Source organism: Hypomesus transpacificus, chromosome 15, assembly GCF_021917145.1.
Source record: "Hypomesus transpacificus isolate Combined female chromosome 15, fHypTra1, whole genome shotgun sequence".
Classification (NCBI taxonomy): domain Eukaryota; kingdom Metazoa; phylum Chordata; class Actinopteri; order Osmeriformes; family Osmeridae; genus Hypomesus; species Hypomesus transpacificus.
The window spans coordinates 12,101,935-12,123,034 of record NC_061074.1 but is presented as its reverse complement, the minus strand read 5'-3'; the positions used below and the strand labels follow the sequence as shown (position 1 = coordinate 12,123,034).

General features: G+C 45.4%; 1 protein-coding gene across 2 annotated transcripts; it reads left to right on the top strand.

Annotated features, from left to right (window-relative positions):
- Nucleotides 1-1,647: 1,647 nt before the first annotated feature.
- Nucleotides 1,648-18,562, top strand: itpkb (inositol-trisphosphate 3-kinase B). 2 transcript variants are annotated; one of them, XM_047035175.1, is made up of 8 exons: nucleotides 1,648-2,043; nucleotides 3,838-5,312; nucleotides 13,001-13,100; nucleotides 13,477-13,690; nucleotides 13,828-14,032; nucleotides 15,028-15,129; nucleotides 15,554-15,625; nucleotides 15,998-18,562. In XM_047035175.1, exons 2-8 carry the CDS (start codon nucleotides 3,918-3,920, stop codon nucleotides 16,271-16,273), a joined length of 2,364 nt encoding a protein of 787 aa, XP_046891131.1. In that variant the 5' UTR covers nucleotides 1,648-2,043; nucleotides 3,838-3,917; the 3' UTR covers nucleotides 16,274-18,562. The 2 variants fall into 2 exon arrangements, with proteins under 2 accessions (XP_046891131.1, XP_046891130.1); XM_047035174.1 differs by having other exon boundaries at nucleotides 3,835-5,312.
- Nucleotides 18,563-21,100: the final 2,538 nt, after the last annotated feature.

Genomic DNA, 21,100 nt, shown 5'->3' with positions numbered 1-21,100 from the left:
TGGTTTAGGACCAGTAACAGACAGACAGGTCAAGTCTGGGAGAATTAACTTATAGTTAGGTCTGGTGTAAGACCAGTAACTTATAGTTAGGTCTGGTATAAGACCAGTAACAGTCAGGTAGATCTGATCTAGGACCAGTAACAGACAGGTAGGTCTGGTCTAAGACAAGTAACTTATAGTTAGGTTTGGTCTAAGACCAGTAATTTATGGTTAGGTCTGGCCTAAGACCAGTAAAAGTCATGGAGGTCTGGTCTAGGACCAGTAACAGTCAGGTAGATCTGATCTAGGACCAGCAACACACAGGTAGGTCTAGTGTAAGACAAGTAACTTATAGTTAGGTCTGGTCTAAGACAAGTAACAGTAAGGTAGATCTGGTCTAGAACTAGTAACAGAAGGTCTGGTCTAGGACCAGTAACAGATTATCAGGGCTGATCTCAGTGTTCCCATGAAAAATATCTTGTGTGCTATACAGTGAGTGTGTGTGTCATGTTATGTGTTCACAAACCTTTTAAACACCACTGCAATCCACTCAACATGCATATGTTTCTGACTTTATTGCATGCATAAGTATGCTTATATTACATACATATTTGTTTTGTATTTATATATTTCTTGAACCTATATTCTTAAACAGAGTTATTTCTATTATTTGACTACAGTATATTTCTATGAATTTAGAGTTACCCTTCTGATTATATATCTATGATTGTGGGACAACACATAGGCTACTCTATGTTTGATTCAAATTGTCATGAGATAACACAGGAATGAGGTTGCTTAGTCTGAAATTCAACAACACAGATAGTGTGGTCTGAATCTCAAGGGATGGAAAATTAATTTTCATACCAACTCCCCACTTGACTAGGCTCATTCAAATGAGATAGGCCACAAACAGACCAAGAGTTTCCACTCTGGTAGGCCTGTTTGGGTCACTGGCTGGCTGGCAGGCGGACTGGTTGACTGGCTGGCTAACTGGTTAGTTGGTTGACTGATTGGTTGGCTGTTTGGTTGACTGATTGGTCGCTTGATTGGCTGACTGGCTAGCTGTCTGTTTCAGACTAATAAATTGTTGTATTGGCTCACCAACAGTTGTTTGATTGGCTGGCTTGCTAATGGCTTGTTTGATTGGCTGACCAGCTGGCCGTCTGGCTAACTGTCTGACAGGTTGTTTGCCTGGTTGACTGGCAGACTGGTAGTCTGGCTGACTGGAGCCTACACATCACAGAATACATAATTGATTGCTCTTGGAATTCTGATAAAATTGACAACCTGTCTCCAGCAAATACCCATGTTGATAAGAAGGGCAGGGTTCCATTTGGCAAATAAACTTTGTCATTCACAACCACGAAATTGTGTAAACATGATGACATGTGGAAAGCCAACACTCCCCTTGCAAACTGAATGTAGTATATTGCGGTGTCTTGATGAGCCCCAGTGTTTTGCTATCCGTTCTAGTTTAAATTAAAGTAATGCTTCAACCCACTTTGTATTGTTATTACTATGGTGCTGTTATTAGTAGCCTACTTTGTGGAGTGGGGGGATGCTTTGCCATTTAGACAACCTCGCTGACGTTTCCTCTGCGCTGGGTGCGCACTGAGTTTTTCTCTTTCCTGTGAGGCAACTGAGAGAGAGAAAAAAAAGCTTGTTGGTACGCATTGCGAGTCACTGACTGTCTGTACGACGTTCTTCCTGCTTTTAGAACAACACTAAGCAAACACAAATGTTTTACTACGGCGGAGCGAAGTAGCTACTGAGAAGCTCGCACGATGTGCGGATGACGCCTTCTGGATACACAAAGGACAAGGTTAAACTTAATTTAATTACAGAAAGAGTTCTACCAGTGGCACTTTTCCGTTCGTTGATAACTTGTTGTTGTGTTAAACTATGTAAAGTCTCAACAATAATTCAAAGAAGTTAGAGACGCGCCTGGACTGCTTCAGCTTCTGACGGAATGCCCTAAGTCTTCAAGGCGTGTATTCAGAATCAAACGATATAATTTGTGATATTTGCAACGGATGGGTGTCGGTTACCCAACTGACTAAGGTGAGACTCTTATTTTCATTTTCAAACTTAAGTATCATCTGTAAACTAACTTAAGTATCATCTATTAGAAAAGCATTGAACTTTCTATAAAGAGACCTACTTTCAAACTATAATAGTCCACTTTTGCCCATGCCCATTCACTATACATTTTGAATACATAGTGTTGAATGCTGCTGTAGCTATTGGTACTAGTAACGTAGACATTTAGCCAACTGATTTAGTTGAAGAAAAGCAGCATACAGTTAAAAAGACAACAGGCAGGTGATAATAATAAATACCTCTACTTCAAAACTACACTTTTTGAAGAATATCTGCAAAATGGTTGTAAACTGTCACATGTGTATCAAGGCGATCCGTTTGCCTATGCCACTTCCATCAGCTCTACATCCCGAGTTGATGAAAATTGTTATGACAAACATTGTTTCTGATTAATAATGCAATTTCTTTTGTCCGACAAATTTACCAATCCTGACAACAGGCACTATAACATGATAAACCAAGTGTACTGTGGGCGTGTATCATATCCAGAATATCGAGTTAAACCTCTTGTTTCCTGAATCCTAACATGTGTAGAAGACATCATGGGATTTTAAAGATAACAGGAATTCAAACTAAAAGCACCTCCAGGCCCATTCTAAGGCACCCAGTTCACTCCACTATCTGCCCCCCACTGTGCATGTGTGAGTGCATGGATGTGTGTGGGGCTAATGCACCTGTTAACTGACACCCCAGTTCTTTTGAAGAGAATTTCCTTGAAGAGAGGAATCCAATTCCCAAATGACTGAAGCTAGACCCAAAGCATTTTTTACTATGTTTGCCTTTAGCCTAATAGTGTTATGTTATGGTATTTGTGGCATTTCATGCATTTTTTCTACATAGAGCCAACAAGTATAGCCCTGTCTTAGAGAAGATGTGGGTCATTGTCAAGAATCCATATACATAATCAGCCAGATCCTGGTAGAATGCATAGATTGCATATACAATTCACAAAGTCTGCTCAGTCTGAGCAGTTTAGACTTTGTCTACCATGTTGTCCGATAAGCTATTTTGGAGTTCCTCACCTTCAGCCGAGGTTCCCACATCCTTCACCTCGACTAAGCCTCCTCTTTCTTAGAGTGTGTAGCATAGTCTGTTGTATATCGTATAATTTTTAGCCTGTTACAATTTGGATAACATGTAGTGTTGGAGTATGATATGTAGTGTTATAGTGTTATATTGTGTAACAGTGGAATTTGTGGATCAGAGCTGATGCTGCTTGGCTTCAACGCAGTTGCTCCAACATTGTTTCTCCAACTAAGAACCTGAACATAAGGTTTGCTTTAGAAACTCTCGAAATTCTTTCTTGTGGAAATTCTTGTTTATTTAGTTCAGTCTTCGGTTTCAGCCTTGACTGTTTAGACTGTCACTAACACAGGGAATGCCACGGTATCAGTCTGATTCGGGGATCAAGGCTAACATTCCAAGACTTGTAAACAAAAAATGTTTTTGCCTAATGAGGTAACTAAGTTGTATGGTTTCTTGCTGCATGTTTGTGGATTGCATTTCCAAACACCAGCAATCCGCAGCCTTGGTCTTGAATTTGACCTTGGTCAGGGATTCTCTCCAGTTGATTTATAGAACAGCCCAAACACGGACAAATACAGCTCTGACCTCTCCCTGGTCTCCCTCTGGTCTCTCTCTGTGGTTTCTCTGGTATTTAACTCACTTGTTCTGTCCTTTCTGCCAGTGCCTTTCCACCTCTTCCTTCCTGTAAGGGACCTCACCTCAGATCCTTAATGTGTTCCCCCACAGCAGCTGCCATGATGGGCTCCTGGACCCCCAGACTAGACCAGGACTAAGGCCCTCATGGGCCCCTGCTCAGCCAGCAGGCTACTATGGCAGCGTATGCCCTCAACACTCTAATCATGATGAACACCAATAACCTGAAGAGTGAGAGCTGTCCCCGTTCTGGCCGGCCAGTACTACCGGTGCCCGACCGCTCTACATACTGCCCCTTGCTAGGTGGAGGCCCCTACAGCCCTGCCAGCCTCAGCCCCAGTGGGGGTTCCTTTGTGTTTCCCCCCTCTGGCCCCCCCAGCCCTCGCACCCTTTCACCCACCCCCTCCAGCCCCCGTGCCCGCTCCCCTGGCCGCCGGCCAGACACCCTGGGGGTGATGGTGGGCAACCGTGTGCGTCGGCTGAGCTCTGGAGGAGGAGGGGCAGGGGAGGAGGAGGCTAACGGTGAAGTGCAGGCACGGAGATCCGTCCAGGCCCTGCAGATAAGCCGGCAGCTGCAGAACGTGGAGGTGATAAAGAAGGTGGGTCTATTCGAGGCTCAGATCTCCGGTCTCAGAGCCGAGGTGCAGACTGCAGAGCTGCAACGTAGCCCCAGACCCTCGCGCAGAACTGTCTCCTCCCCCCAAACTCTCAGCCCCGCCCTAGGCCCGCCCCAAGCCCCGCCCAGCCCCCAGTCCAGGGACAGCCCATTCCTGGGGATTCCCAATGGGAGGGGGGCATGGAGAGGGGATGAAGGAGACGAGAGCAGCAGGACTAAGCTAAATAGGGAGGCGAGCAGCGAGACTGGAAACAGAACAGGAGGATGTCAGACTGAATGGCTCAGTTCTGCAAGCAGTCACAACAGCCACTCCTCTGTGAGCACAGCACTAACTGGCAGCTCTCTGCCTGGGGGAGAGAACAGGCGGGAGACAGAGGAGAGAGAAGACAGAGGGGAGAGAGAACAACAGCTAGGAGGTCCCCAGACCAAGACGTTTCTAAGAGAGCCAGCAGGAGAAGAGCCAACGGAAACCTATCCGACAGAGTGCACCTTGGCCAGGACTGGTGACGAGGGCCGCCTCCTGGAACTGGGGTCTGCCCCCACCCCCAGCCTTTCCACCTTCACACCCAGCCTTTCAAACCCCAATCCCAGCCTCTCCACCACCAACCCCAGCCTCTCCACCCTTACCCCCACCCCCAGCCTCTCCACCCCCATCCCCAGCATTTCCACCCCCACCATTCCCGCCGTTATAGTCACCCTCCACGGTATGGAAGGCCCAGCAGAGGGCCCAGATGCAGGGGGATCTGGCCAGCATCAGGCCTGCCCCAGCCCCGGTCCCAACCCAAGCCCTGGCCACAGCCCCCGCTCCATTCGCTCCCTCAGGAAGCTCTCCTCTTCCTCAGCCTCCTCCACTGGTTTCTCCTCGTCCTGGGAGGAATCAGAAGATGACATTTCCAGTGACCCGGAGAGGACTGAGGGACTCGTGCCTGCCCTGCTCAACACCCAGCAAAGAGCTGTGAGTACATACCCCACTGTCCACTCTGAAACCTTACACTTCACAACACTACACAAAACGGCACAACATTACATGACATTACCCTAATGTACACTATACCATACTCCATTATATTACATTACACTACACCACAACACACAACACAACACAACACTACCCTAGAATTCTCTGAGTACACTACACTGTTGTAACACTACTAGACTTGCCATCTAGGAAGCCCCACTAAGAGGTTTCTAGCTCTTTGTTGCTCAGCACTTTTGTGTCCTTCTCCATGAGTAACTGTTGACATTCTCTCTAACAAAGCTGCTTGTGTATCCCACTGCCAGTCTCACAGTTGTAAACACTTACGCGTACACTTACACTTACACTTACACTTACACTTACACACACACACACACACACACACACACACACACACACACACACACACACACACACACACACACACACACACACACAAACAGATATAGACAGACTAATTGACTTATGCATAGCATCACCCACAAGCATGCAGACACAGGCATGGCTTCACACATGTACTCCAACACTTAAACCATGGTGCCACTGTCAGTTGTTCAAAGACCAGAAAGTGTTTGTAAAGACAGGGGAATCTGTTTACAAATGAGGGGATTCTGTTTTAGAGAAACTCATTTGTTAAAGAAACAAATGAATCTCTTCTAAAAATATATAATATACTGTATATATCAACCAACCCAGAAATTTGCAACATTAAGTATCCGTTCTGTGTCCATTCTAAAGCTTTGGACTACAGAACATAACATTTTTTTGTCTTGATTTAACTTTGTATTCATTTAAAGGTGCTTTGTGTGTGGTGGTTGTGTCTGTCACTACTAGGCATGAAACTGATCTTATTTTACGGAACATTACTAGCTAAATGTTTCTTTAACATACTGTAAGTTGTGCACTTGTGCACTTGTGTGTGATACTAACTAAGCCTTGGTTGTGGACACAAATTTATCAATGTGCTCATGCAGACTTAGTAAGCCAATCCATGTGATGCACCTTCAGACCTAGCTAGACGATCCATGTGATGCTCGTCTAGACCTAGCTAGCCGATTCATTTGATACTCACCCAGACCTAGGTACCCTATCTATGTGTAGCACCCCAGCTCCCCAGGAGACAGCAGGTGGAGGAGGGCTCTCAGAGAGGGAGACTCCATGAACACTATCACCTAACGCTCCCTGGCTGCCCCATTGAGGTGTTGCCTGCTCTTAAACACATGGCATGAGTCACACATTGATATATGAAAACTGTATAGTGCTGAAATATTTGAAATTTCTTCAAGAAAACCAATGTAGCCTTGACGACTAGACAACTAAAGTTCTTGACAAGCCTTCTCTTCAGAGGCATGGCATGTGAACCCGTTGCTGTTCTGCAAAATATGCAAGGATACATACGCTCACACACACACACACACACACACACACAAACCCACACACACATACACACACAAACATATACATCCAGTACAAATCCCACATACACACTCACACGTTCTTTTCACACACTCAAACAGTGTTGGGTCACGTTTAGCTGTGTAAAGATCTGTTGCTGCAGAGCAATGGAAAATCTAACCCCACCACTGTAGCCTGTTGCCTAGGAACAGCCTGACGTCAAACTAGGCATGTTTCAAACAGCTGGGGTTTGCAGGGTGTGTGTGTGTGTGTGTGAGAAGAACACGGAGGGCCTCGCTTTCTTGTGCATGAGACAGGAAGTGTAACATTTTTCATTTCCCCTCCCCTTTTGTTTGTCTAAATGTGCGTGTGCGTGTGCGTGCGTGTATGTGTGTGAGAGGCAGGCCCGAACTGGGTTCAGGGAGCCTATTTTGCTTGGTTAGCCACTGAGGGGAAAGCACCAATGAACTCCTCCCCCCCATCTCTCTCTTTCTCTCTCTCTCTCTCTCTCTCTCTCTCTCTCTCTCTCTCTCTCTCTCTCTCTCTCTCTCTCTCTCTCTCTCTCTCTCTACCTCTTTATGTTTTTCTATCTCTCTCTCGCGCTCTCTCTCTCTCTTGTGACCTATCTATCTTCTTCTTTCTCTCTTGTCTCTCTCTCTCTTTCTCCCTCTGTCGCTTGCCTTAAAGGGATTTGCTAGAATAGACCTTTGTGTGTTTACTAGTCTAGACAAGGTGCTAGAAGACTTGTTTTTATACTTAGGCTAGATTAGAGTTGCTGTTAATTTACATCTAGCTGAAGGTTTTGAGCTATGAAGATAATGAACAATTAAGTAAAGGGTTGGAATATGTGTCTTCTGTGGTGTGCCAGTCTCTTATCTTGTTAGTATATCATTTTTTTAATTTACGCACTGACCGAAGATGATCAAATATTTTTTAGTTGGCTAAGCACAAGGTATCTCCTGTATTCATCTGCAAACAGGAGCTTGCATAGGCATGTGTATTTATGGTAGTAATGCCAGCTGGCTTCTAAAGAATTCTTTATTCAGAATCTACTCTGATGACTAGAGCATGAAATAATACAACATAATAATAAACAGTGATAGTGCTGAATTGGAGAGGATGGGACTGGGCAAAATAAATAAGACAGGACAGAAAATAACATTGTACAAAATATAATGTAATAAGATGGGATAATGTAGTTGTTCAACCTCCACACAACCTCTGACCTGGGACCACGGACTCAGTTCAAGGGTCAGGTGACAGGGCTGGGATTGTTATCAATGTCCCACATGATAAAGAAGCACACAGAGCCCCACTCTCCACACACTCCTTCACGTGGGCCAGTGGAAACTCTCTGCTATCGTCAGAAGATCTTTGTCCTTCTTTCAGTCGACGTTTCTTTTTTTCTTAAAAAAAAAAAAAATCTCTTTCAAGAGTGCAGATGTGGAAAATACTGTGGCAGAGCCCCTGTGTCTTCCTGCAGCTCAGCGAGGGTTAAAACCCACTTCCTCCCCCTTAGTTCAGAGTGGAAACTTTAACAACAGCAGTAAGGTGGAGGAGTGGTTGAGAAAGAGAGAGAGATAGAGAGAGATAGAGAGAGACATACTTTCAATTGTATTTACAGTAATAGAAAGAGATCTTCAACATACATACACATACAGACACACACACACACACACACATACAACACACGCACACACAGTGGCATCCCTTTCCTCTCTGATGCTGGATATAGCTGCTGGGCTGTATCAGAACAATAGCACAATGTAGTCTGTCCGCCTGGCCTGGAAGAGATATGATGCTGACACACACACACTCCAATCTACACACACACACACGCACACACACACGCACACACACACACAGCTAACATAGTACACAGTATAACACAAACAATGGCAAAATTAAGAGAATACAAACTCATCATAGAGAGCAAGGAAAGATAGCTGCATTGTATGTATGTGTGTGTATGTGTGTGTGTGTGTTTGTGAAGACATGTGATTCTCATACAGCAGTCTAATTCAGTGAGTTAGGACAGAGGAGTGAGAACCGCTGTAGGTTCCTGTGACCCAGACGTCATGTGATGGCCTGACAGATACCTCTTAAAACCTAATGAATAACAAACAGCACTCACTCTGGACACCAAAAACTCTCTCACACACAGTGACATGAAAAACAATTGCAGTTTGTGAGAAAATACCCGAAATGCACTGTGGTGGAGACGGTAGTAGGAAAGTCTTGTGGTTTCAGATAGTGTCAGTGTTTTAGTGTCAGTGTGAGTGTGTGCGCACGTACTATTATAGGCAAGTGTGAAACTGGTATTTAGATTTACTATGAACATAGTGTTGACTGGCTTTAAGTGGCATCATGGTTTAAACCATTAAGTGGTTTCCCAGTTCTGAAGCACTGTGTAAAGTTACACAATAAACTAGCAGGGAGACAGACCTAGGCAGACAGGCAAATTGGCAGACACAGGCAGGCAGGCAGACAGACAAATAGCCAGCCAGCTAGTGCAAGCAATCATATTACAATTAACCTGAGCAGAGTACTAGGCAAGAGTCCTAGTCATGCAAATACTGCTTCTCCTTATGGAAATACATGATGTTAAGCAAGGTAAACAAAAACCTGCCATGTTGGCGTTGAGTTGCAGATACTGGGATTGGCCAGTGTGTGCATGTCAGTGTGTGCAAGGGTGTGTGTGTGCGTGTGTGTCCGTGTGTGTGTGTGTGTGTGGAAGGAGTAGGGTGGCACTGTCATCAGAGCCACTGTTTACTTTATAAGTTTATGGATTTAGTGACAATTAAACCAATCAGAAGAAACGCAGTGATAACCAACCCCTATATGTATTCAATTGTGTTTATCTAGTGTCTATTACATAACTTCTTCTGTCTGTCTGTTCCTCTGCCTGTGTCCATGCCTGTCTATGGATCTAATGGCCTCTGGATGTATTTACATTTATGCATTTAGCAGACACTTTTATCCAAAGCGACTTCCAAGAGAGAGCTTTACAAAAGAGCATAGGTCACTGATCATAACAACGAGGTAGTCCCAAACATTGCAAGCAGCCAAAACATGAAGCATACATTGTGAAAAAACGACTTCAGGTTGCCTCCTGTCTATCTGTTTGTCTGTCTATCCATCTGACTTTCAATCTGCCTGCTTGTCTATCTATCTATCTATATGTCTGTCTGTCTCTCTGTCTGTCCCTATTCCTGCCTGCCTGTCTGACCATCTTAAGTGTCCTCTGTCTTTGGTCCACCAGATCATTTGCATGGCCCTGATTTTGTTGTCCAGTCTTTGTCAAACAAATGAGCATGTGATGTTTGGCCTGCCCTCCGTGTGAACCCGACTGTCTGACTCTGAACCCTCAGCCCTCCTCTCGCTGTCCACCTATGTGCTCCACAGGAGAGGAGAGGAGAGGAGAGAGGGAGTCGATAGGACCTGACTAGACAGGGGTAGAGGTAGAAAGCTAGGGATCTGGATCCACCTTGTTTTGACCAGCTCCAATCCCAGCGTAGAGCAGGCCAGCCTGGCCAAGCATGGCCTTCCTGTTTTCCAGAATGTGGGCTTTGCTAGTCCCTGCATTGGCCTTCATCAGCACATCTACCATCTTCTTCCTCAGAGCGACCAAGGTACTGTAACAGCTCTGCTCTGCAATAGAAATAGTATTAGAGGCATTGTAGAATGGTCTTAGAGATAGAGTTGAAAAATACCATTAGAGATACCATTAGTAGTAGCATCGCAGATGCCATTAAATATAGTCTACCAGTAGAGGAGGCATTAGAGATAGCATTAGAATACCATCAGAGATTGAATTGTATTTTAGAGATTGAGATCAATCAGTGACTATTTATGATAAAATACTGTATGAAAAGGGTTCGGGGCTGTTAATAATAAACTACCTGGTGATGATGATGGTGATGATGTAGTACATGGGAATGTAGCTCAGTGCGAGAGCTTAGCATGTATGAAGCACTGAGTTCAATCCTCTGCTTGTCCACTGATAAAGGAATGTCCTGTCGCCAACTTCTGTAGAGTTCCTGTCCTCCTGCCTCTTCCTGTCTCTACTCTTCTGTTTCCATCCTCTTTCTCTCTTTCCTGCTGCCTCCTACAACTGGCAGGATTAGCTGCATTTACTCCCTCACACAAACACACACCTACTTCGGCGCCTTCACCGTCAGCCGACATTGGTGTCCCATCACCGGGTGTGTGCATGTGTGTGTGCCAGTGTTTCCTCTAGGATTTCTTTTTGCAGTGGGGGCAGGTCTGTATGAACCCCCCTCCCTGTGAAGCGCGTGTCCGTGCCATTCTCCGATATGCTTTCTAACAATCACTGCTCATAGACGGCCTACATTTTTGTACAGCCCTATTTCTGATACCGTGGTGGCAGAAATGTAGCCATGGCGGGCCGCCACGGAAAAATCAACACAGCGGAAACACTGGTGTGTGCATTTGTATGTGCATTGGTGTGTGTGGGTGTGTGTAGTGTGTGTTACTGATGGGGTTTTAAGCGCTCACGGCCCAAGACCCAACTCCTCCATCTGACAGCCTCTGTCTCACATCAGCTACCCTGATATACGCCAGACACACACACACTTACACACCCTCAAACTCTTTCCTCTCCTATAAACCATTACATGTGAATAGAGAGAAGATGTCACTAAATGTTATGGAGCTGAAGATGAATGGAGGTCGGGTTCACAGGAAGTTCTGGAACTCCGAACATCTCTAGAACTTAGAACTGCTCCACCTTGGAACTCAGAACAACTCTCTCTCTCTTCTCTCTCTCTCTCTCTCTCTCTCTCTCTCTCTCTCTCTCTCTCTCTTTCTCTGTCTTGATTCCGTCTCCCCTGTCTTTTTTTAAGTCTCTCTTTCTGTATCTCTCCTTCTGTGTCTCACCATTAGTGGAGAATCAACAGCATGCAACCAAGCATGAGTGGATCACACTGTCTCTTGAAGCTGTGTGTGTGTACAGTATGTGTTCAGTGTGTATCTGTGTATTTGTGCGCGCGCATGCATGCGTGTGTATAATCTGAGGGAAAGTTCTGGGTGACCCTAAGGGACATTGAGTTTCCACTATGATCCCTGGGGATGCAGGGGAAAGACCCTTAGTGTATGTGTGTGTGTGTTCGTGTGTGTGCGATTATATATCTATACTGGAGCATCTTTCGGCATCTCTGCCTTTCTCCTTTGCTTTAGCTAAATGTTATTAATCACAGCTATCCTTTAACCAAATGTAGTCTATCCTAATCCGGTTAACCCACCCACCTTCCTTAACCTAACCCTGGCTAAACCAAACCCCAGAACATCAATCCTAACCTTCAGGCTAACCCAACAGTAACAGTGGTATTTGTAACTATAACCCAACTCAAATAGAAGTTATAAGTCCAAGCTTATTTCGCTGGAAAGATTTTCTATTTTCCTTTTCCTCTCCTTCTTACCTCCCTCATTCTCCTCCTACCATCTCCCCCTCCCTGTCTCCTCATTCTCCTCCTACCATCTCCCCCTCCCTGTCTCCTCATGCCTCCTACCATCTCCCCCTCCCTGTCTCCTCCCATACAGCTCCTCTCCTGCCCAGACATGCTCATATTCCTGAGGTAGATAACACTGAAACCTCCATGTAGGGAGGACAGCTCAGAGAAAATCCTTAAAAGTCTCTCTGTGGTTGAGGGGAAATGACGGAGGACGAATGAGGAACAGTGCAAGGGATTTCCCGGCTACGCTTGAGTTCTCTCAAGGCTAATCTTATTATTATTACTGAGAGGGCCTCTTAAAATTAGTCACAGGCACCGTTCACTCTTGTGTTTGCCAAAACAGCAGTGTGTGTGTGCATGGGTGTCGTGTGTGTGTGTGAGGGAGACCCATAGTTCATGTTGTGCCATGGCCCAGAACAGCGAGAGCCCACTGATAGCACAGTGTGTTCAAAGTGTGGCTGTGTGTGCGTGTGCGTGTGGGTGTGTGTGTGAGGGTTTTCCTGTCTGCCGGGGGGGAAGCCCTTGTTCCCCCTGGAGAAAGCAGTGGAGAATGTTCAGGCTCTGCCAGAAGGAAAGATTAAAGAGCTCTCTTTCTGTTTCTCTCTCTCTCTTTCTCTTTCTCCCCTTTTATCTCACTCTCTCTGTTGAATAGACAAACCAGTTTATCGTTTAACGGGAAATGTGAACTCATTGCTCTAACTGTGAAATAGGTCTTTGCACACATAAACAGGTGAAAGGTGATGGTGAAAAATCCCAAAGCATTATTTATGGTTTAAATGTGTGTGTGTGTGTCCACAGCACAAGTCATGGAAGAAGATCAAAAATATGGTCCACTGGTCCCCCTTTGTAATGTCATTCAAGAAGAAGTATCCATGGATACAGCTTGCAGGGCATGCAGGTATTACCTTTGAAGGACTGCTCTTTGGTTGAATGCATTTATTGTTTATTGTTGGAAACAATAAACAACAAAAAACACACAGACTTTCACTTAAAATTCTGTTTAGTAAATGATACATGCAGCCTAGAGTTATATTGCTCTAACAATCATCTGTTGCACTTGTTTTATCTGTATGCAAATGTCTATAATAATGATAAAATCCATGAGTTACAGTATGGTAATATTAGAATGTACTGAACCTTGGGGTTGTCTACCAATTTTCAAGAATCACCTAAATCCTGGGATTCTCTCGATCCATTCCAGAATGTTCTAAACCTGACAGTTAGGATAGGGGAGAGTCTCTGTCGTTTTCAGCAGCCTCCTGGTTTCCCTCCAGGCAGTTTCAAGGCGGGGGCTAACGGGCGTATCCTGAAGAAGCACTGTGACTGTGAGCAGCGCTGCCTGGACTGGCTCATGAGGGACGTGCTGCGGCCGTACATCCCGGCCTATCACGGGGACGTGGAGAAGGACGGGGAGAAGTACAACCAGATGGACGACCTGCTGGCTGAGTTTGACCTGCCTTGTGTCATGGACTGTAAGATGGGAGTCAGGTGAGCAGCAGCACCCTCTTTCTTCTTCACTCTCCGTTTGTCCTGTGCGTGCGTCCGTGACGCCCGTCTGGTGTTGTGTTCGCACACGTCTAAGTGTCTTTGAAACGTGTGAAGAGCCGCGGTGCCTCTCCCCTCAGGACGTACCTGGAGGAGGAGCTGACGAAGGCCCGGAAGAAGCCCAGCCTGAGGGAGGACATGTACGCCAAGATGGTGGAGGTGGACCCTGAGGCCCCCACCCCGGACGAGCGCCAGCAGCAGGCCGTCACCAAGCCCAGGTACATGCAGTGGAGAGAGACCATCTCCTCCACTGCCACACTGGGCTTCAGGATCGAGGGCATCAAGGTGAGGGTGTGTGTGTGTGTGTGTGTCTGTGTGTGGGTGGGTGTGTGTATGTGTTACGGTGTGCATGTGTGTGATGGAGAGGTAAGAGGGGAGACCCCCGTCTCCGTACACATTGTATGTTCCTATCACGTGTGTGTCTAGGTGTGTGCGCGCGTGTGCGTGTCTGTGCTTGTGTTTGTATGTGTCTCTGTGTGTGTTTCTGTCATCCCTGACGTCTGTGTGTGGCACCTCTATAGCCAATAACATCAGGTCCCGACGTGGCTACAATAATCGTGCACACAGGTCCTGTCTTTCTTCGCACCCCCGCCCTTTTCTCCCTTCCTTCCTTCCTTCCTTCCTCCATCCCTCTCTCTCTTTCTTTGTCCTTCTGCCCCACTCCCCCTGTACACGCACACACACACACACACACACACACACACGCATACACACACACACAGTGTGACAGGAATAGATTCAACACAGCAGTAGCAACAGCAGGGTCAGCTTGAGGCAGATGACCACATTTGGAAACTGTCAGAGGAGAACCCAATCCTCTGTTCCCCCGGTTGTGGGATTAACCTTGTTTAGCCCTGACAAGACCAGTTCTACTGTCCTGGGGAAAACCATGTTGGGCTTGTAGGAGGTTGAGGAGGTGGAGGTGGCAGAGGAGGAGAAGGAGGGGGTGGCCTGGGGCAGAAGACGCAGGGGGTGGCAGAGGAGGTGGCAGGAGAAGGAGAGGGAGGGGGTGGCCTGGGGCAAAAGACGCAGGGGGTGGCAGGAGAAGGAGAGGGAGGGGGTGGCCTGGGGGCAGAAGACGCAGGGGGTGGCAGAGGAGGTGGCAGGAGGAGGAGAAGTGGAGGTAGCAGTGAAGCATGTGGAGCTTGGAGTTTCCCCTCGTTCTCCCTCTCCTGGAAAAAGCCATAGAAGACTCAGATGGCTGACTGCGACACACACATACACTCAGAGTTTAGACCGTTGACTGAATGTGGCCTGTGTTGTTGTCGTCTTTTGATCAGAAGGAGGACGGAACCGTGAACAGAGACTTTAAGAAGACCAGGACTAGAGAGCAGGTCACAGGGGCCTTTCAGGACTTTGTGAAAGGAAACCATAACATCCTGGTAAGTGTGTGTGTGTGTGGGTGTTTGTGTTTGTGTAGGTGTGTGTGTGTGTGTGTGTGTGTGTGTGTGTGTGTGTGTGTGTGTGTGTGTGTAAGACTCCCTATGAGTCGGGGCTAAGAGGACTTCCCCAGGAAGTGAGGTCACAGGGTAGGTGGGAATAATTTCTGGGGGGTTCTAAAAACAGAACTGTGAAACAAAATTTTAACTCCATTCAACAGCATGCAGTGTGTTTATCTTCTTTCAAAAAGTCCAAGGGTTAACACACACTCCAATTAGTTTGATTATTATTCATATGTATCTCAGGGGAAACATTGAATGTGTCACTTGTCATTAACGATGATCAAATACTTGAACTGGACCCAGCTGCTGACTTGGCTCAGTGGTTGTGAATGGCTGAAATTATTTTCTTGTTTGTGTTCTGTAGATGTGCTATCTGGACAGACTGAAGGAAATCAGGGATACGCTGGAGATATCTCCCTTCTTCAAAACTCATGAGGTGAAAACCGCTCTCTTTCTCCTTGTTTCTCTTTCTCTCTCAGTTGAGAGTTGAGCCAGAAAACACAATACTCTCACACACATAAACACACACTCAGACCCTCATACACACACACACAGCAAGCCCGCACAGGATGTTGGTCTTCCAAACAGGAAATGAGGTTAGGCCCCTGGAAGCTATGTGGTCAGACAGAAGAGTGTCTGGAGTGTGAGTACCTTGGTGGAGTCAGACAATAGAACAGATTAACCCCTCGCACGCTACAGTCGAAGTGAATGTACTGATAAAAATACTTCTCCTCTTCCTCTCCGCTCCTCTCATTTACTCACCTCTCTTCTGTCTTTGCCTTTGTTCTCTCCTTCTCTCCCCTCCCAGGTGATTGGCAGCTCTCTGCTGTTCGTCCATGACCATCGTGAGCAGGCCAAGGTGTGGATGATTGACTTTGGGAAGACGACTCCCCTGGCAGAGGGCCAGGAGCTGAGCCATAGGGCCACCTGGGCGGAGGGGAACCGCGAGGACGGCTACCTGTATGGCCTCGACAACCTCACAGACATCATCACCTCCATGGTCACCAACTCTGAGAACAGGGCTGTGTCTAATTCCCTCACCCCTCCACATGAGGATGCCCTGACCCCTGACCCCTACACATGAGAATATCCTGACCCCTGACCTCTCTGAAATCAGGATAACCCTGTTCCCTCCCTATGAGGGTAACACTGACCCCTGACCCCTCCACACAAGGATACCCCCCTTTATCCCTCCCCTTCTGTCCTTCATGTTCTCCACCCCTCCATCATCACCATGAAGACAGACTGATAGTCCCCAGTGATGACTGAGGTGTCACATGATCACTCGTGTGCGTTAACATGTAGATTCTGTACATACAGCTGTACAGTTACTGTGATGCTATTGGTCCAGAATGTAGCCGAAAGGTTCCTTAGTGTGTGGCTACAGGTTCAGACCTTAGCCTATGGGATGATCTTATTGGTCCAATTATATTGGACCATTGCTTATAGACCCTTCTCTGCAACCGGTTTTAACACTTTCTGGAGATTGTAGTCTATTGTTTTTATTATGTAGGGGACTTGTTCATGTAAATGTAGTCTTAGCTAACATTTTTGAACGCGTAGCTCTGTCAAAGTTGTAACATGATAATGTTTATATGAGCTGCAACAATGACTAAGGTGCTTGACCTTGAATGACAGGGCAAACAACTGAAGGCCTGTGGGATTGGATTCAGCTGTCTGTCGATTCTTACCTTTACAAAACAGTTTGAAATGTTATAGCCTAGATCAAATTTCCTTTAATCACCATTCATGCATTCCTTCCTCTTTGTGTTGAATTATACTTTTGTAGAAGATTAGAGTTGAGACAGTATGCGGATGCTATCGTGTTTCAATCCAAGTGCCTTAGTAAAGTACAAACGCCTCAAATGCCTTTCACACCCCCTGACAATGGAAGACGCCTTAAATTAACAAGATTTGGAGGAGAGGCACTGCATTTTCAGCACAAAGGTCTTCAGTCTGAAGTTATTTCAGTCCAAGGTGACCTAGTGTGTCTGGAAAAACCCTAATACTGGCTTAGCACCTCAAAATCTGAACACTGGGTTAGAACCGGAACTTTGGGTCGAGACTAAAGAACTCAAGCGCTGGGCTGTGACCCCTCAAAAGCACACCACTGGGTCGTGACCTCAGCACCATAACAGCAGGTTTCACTGTCTGGTTTAGAAGGTTAGGACCATAGCTCTGGCAATAGTGATTGGTTTCTCTCTGTCATGATGCAAGCACAACCCCTCAGACTGACTGCTGTTGTGTAACACACCTCGGGGGCTAACAATATTGATAGTGTCGCCGTGACAGCACACCATTGTGATCCTTCTGACCTGCTCAGCTTCGTGTTGTCAGGCTCCATTAGATGATTGGCTGTTTGCATAAACATTTGACTTTCAAATGCAACAATCGTGCATCCTGACCAAGCATCCTGACCACGCTAGCCAAACTGAAGCAGCCTGTTTTCAGCTGCTTGTTTAGATCAGCCTGACCAATGAGGGGACCAAGTTTAGATTTAACCAGTGACACATGGTGGTGGAGAATATCTCTTAGTTCTTAGGAAACAAGCCACAGATGAGCCAAGTTAACTTGGACCAAACAGTACTTCTTCAAAGATGCTCCTCCTGGTACACCATCATATCTATTCAGTCATTCAACACTTCAACATTCTCAGTCAGAGGAAATGAGAGAGAGAGATGTGGGACTATTTTGAGTGTGTTTAGGGTAGCAAACTAAACTCCCAAATGGCTCACTTCTCAAAACACTCATAAGGTCTCCTTCTATGAGTAAGTGAACGGGTACCAGCATCCTGGACCGACTACCCCAGAACCCCTCAGTATTCTAGATTCACTAACCCCAGTGCCTTCAGTGTTCTAGAGTCACTAATTCCAGTACCATAAGCATTCTAGAGTCACTAGCCCCAGAACCGTCAGCATGCTGTCTCAAGAGTTCCACTTGTGGAATGCCTATATCTTCACATTTTAGAAGATCATAACAGCCTAGCTAAATAGAGCATTCTTCATCATTTACCCTTGATAAGATGTCGAGTTTTAGTATTAGTTTTAAACTGCGGACAACAGGTCTATGTTACTGAAGTACGGCTTGTGTGAACAAGTTGTGGTGAAAACTGGGAGTGGTCTGCCCTCTGCTGGCTCTGAGTGGTGTTACTTAAAAGACCTAACAAGGGTTTGTTTCCACAGTTTTGCATTTTAATTAAAGTCTTAACTTCATCCATTCTTTTCAGATTTAATTTAGAGATGTTTGTCAATTTTATTTTAGAGAGTAAAGTTTTTGAACACTCCCTTCAAAGTATCTTAGATCGATGATATACTTGTGTACCATATTTATTTCTATGTGACTTTTGCACATAAACACTAAATGTAGCCACGTGTTTCTTAGTTTGTGTGTTTACTTATTTGTTAATATGACTGAAATGTATATTTGTTTATTCTAACCATGGCCCACTTGACCTTTCACATATCAAGAAAAAAAGTCAGTCATTGTCACACCCATTCAGTTTATGAGCTAATTCCATAGCTAGCTAGCTATCCTCACTCTGTCTGCCAGATAAGTACTAGCTCTGGGTGCAATGTGACAGATCAAACACATACTTACATGCCAAGCAGAGCTAGTAATAGAATGTAAATTCTCTATAAACACTTTATTTATTCATATATTGCTCTGATGGCAGGTAGCTGGGTGTTCTGATGTCTTCGTAAAATGTACATTCAGAAATGACTAGGTGGGGTTACACCAACCACTCACCTGTGATTGGTTAGCATGAAGAAAGCTCAGGTATTCTACCTACATCCATGATCACAGCAGGCAGAGATGAACACAGCAGCAGTTGTCCAGGACTATCTATTGTATCATTTGGATTGTATCTAACCACAAACGTATATGCCTCAGCCCTACAGATCATAGGGGAGAAGTGTTTACATTCCTGTGTTTGTGTCACACCTACACAGCTGTAGCTAATAGACTGATACACACAGTCATTAGTGAGTGTGCGTGGAGAGGCACTGTTTGAGGTGGAGAAGAATGCCTGCATGTAAGCCTGTGCTTTTCCCAGAGCAGGACTTCCTTATTTAGTCATGGCTGGCCTGAGCTGGAAGCCTGAGAAACACAGAGGGGAGAGGCTTGGACAGGGGCCAAAGGTGATACACAGACTGTATACAGACAGATGCAAACATTTCCAGACGCTTTTACCGATAATGACATACAGGGGTGGGAGAAACTTAAACCATAAAGGTTATTTACAGCACAGTTCAGAAGTGAAACCTGCAGGGGGCAAGTGTGTGTGTGTGTGTGTGGGGGGGGGTACTAAAACTCACCATTCACAATGCACACAATGTGGCACTACAGGATGAAACTTCACTTCCTTTAGCTGAGTGGGATTCAATCTCAAGATAAACAGGAGTGTGTACCAGAGGTAAACAGTCCCTGTAAGCCATGTAGTAGCCACTCAGGGACACTGCAGGGATTTCAACTGTGTGAATACTTGAAGTGCACTACATGAAAGTGTGCACGGTTATAAAAACAGGTCTTCCCTCTCTCTGTTCCTCTCAGCCTCTCACAGCTTGTGCTTTTCCTCCTCTCTCATCCTATCTCATCTCCCCCTCGGCTGCCGTGTGCTACCCTGACAGCCCTTCCATTGGTATCCCACCATCAGGCATGGAATTTAAAGCTCTGCTGTTTCTTCCTGGGAAAGCAAGATGAAGAAACTCACTGGTCTAAATGATTTAAAAAAAGACTCCTTATATGGTGAGAAGGGGCAGGCAGAATGTCCAGTATAGCATCTTATCACAGGGAGAAAACCAAGGCTGTGGATTTACAATACACATGAATGGACACTTTGAATGAATACATTGACATCCTCTAACAGCTTCTACATTAGTCAAGACAACATAGACTGGATCTATTGAAAATTGGAACATTAGGTCCGTCACCTGGAGAGAAAGGATTCAAGGCATATACTGTATGCTATGAAAATTTAATGCCTATTTAATTTAAATTAATAGATTTTACTTTGGGAGACAGTGGTATAAATATAGTATAAATAGTGATAGGTTGTAGGTTAATGTCCCCACCTATAAGTCAGATAAAAGCATCTACTAAATCAATACATAACATTATTTTATTAGTGTTTACAGTATATATTCCCATTTACTTGTAGATATTCCTATGGGTTCATATCCTAATATAGATTTCAAGGGTACAGTGGATGGCAAACCAAAAACACATCAGGATGCCTTGCTGAACAGCACACACCTGTATGCTGACTAATATGATCTAGAGGTGAGCGACTGGATGGTTCCACTGTCATTACTATGCCTAACTAATGACCTGTCATTCCCTCTGACCTTAACCCCTTGAACTCCCTCTCTCTGTTCTCCCAATGGCACCTTTGTCCAGGTACTGCTGTCCCAGCAAGGCTACAAGCACCAGAAACACCTCAACAAAGGCTGTGCTTAGGAGGATAAACGTAGCCTAACATAGTCTGTACTGACAGGAGACCAGTAGAATGACCCGGCAGCAGATGAACACAAAACAAAAGTGAAATGTGTTATTACCCACACAGTTTATTTAGGTGACACTTCAGTGAAGCATTATCCTGTACATCTGGATTTTAAATCATTATCTTCTTTGATCAGTTTAAACCGTGCTTTGGCACACTGGCTAACACTACCTGTGTCACACTAACTGAACTTGATCTGTTTAAATAAAATGTCAGCCATGATTCATGAAACGTTCAATACCAAAGACAAAATGTGACATATTACTGTAATACCGAATGCACAATATGTCCATATTTTCTTGTCCATTTTATGATTGGCACTTTAATAAACTCACAGGTGGGGTGGAAGAGGGAGTCGTTAAAGTCAGTTTGTTAATGCAGATTTTCTCAGCGGCACTTTAAGAGACTCAC

Excerpts from the sequence above, each read along its gene's own strand:
- itpkb (XM_047035175.1), top strand. The coding sequence starts at position 3,918 with ATGGCAGCGTATGCCCTCAACACTCTAATCATGATGAACACCAATAAC. Across the intron at positions 5,313-13,000 it reads TCAACACCCAGCAAAGAGCT|CACAAGTCATGGAAGAAGAT; the intron begins GTGAGTACATAC and ends GTGTGTCCACAG. Across the intron at positions 13,691-13,827 it reads GACTGTAAGATGGGAGTCAG|GACGTACCTGGAGGAGGAGC; the intron begins GTGAGCAGCAGC and ends CTCTCCCCTCAG.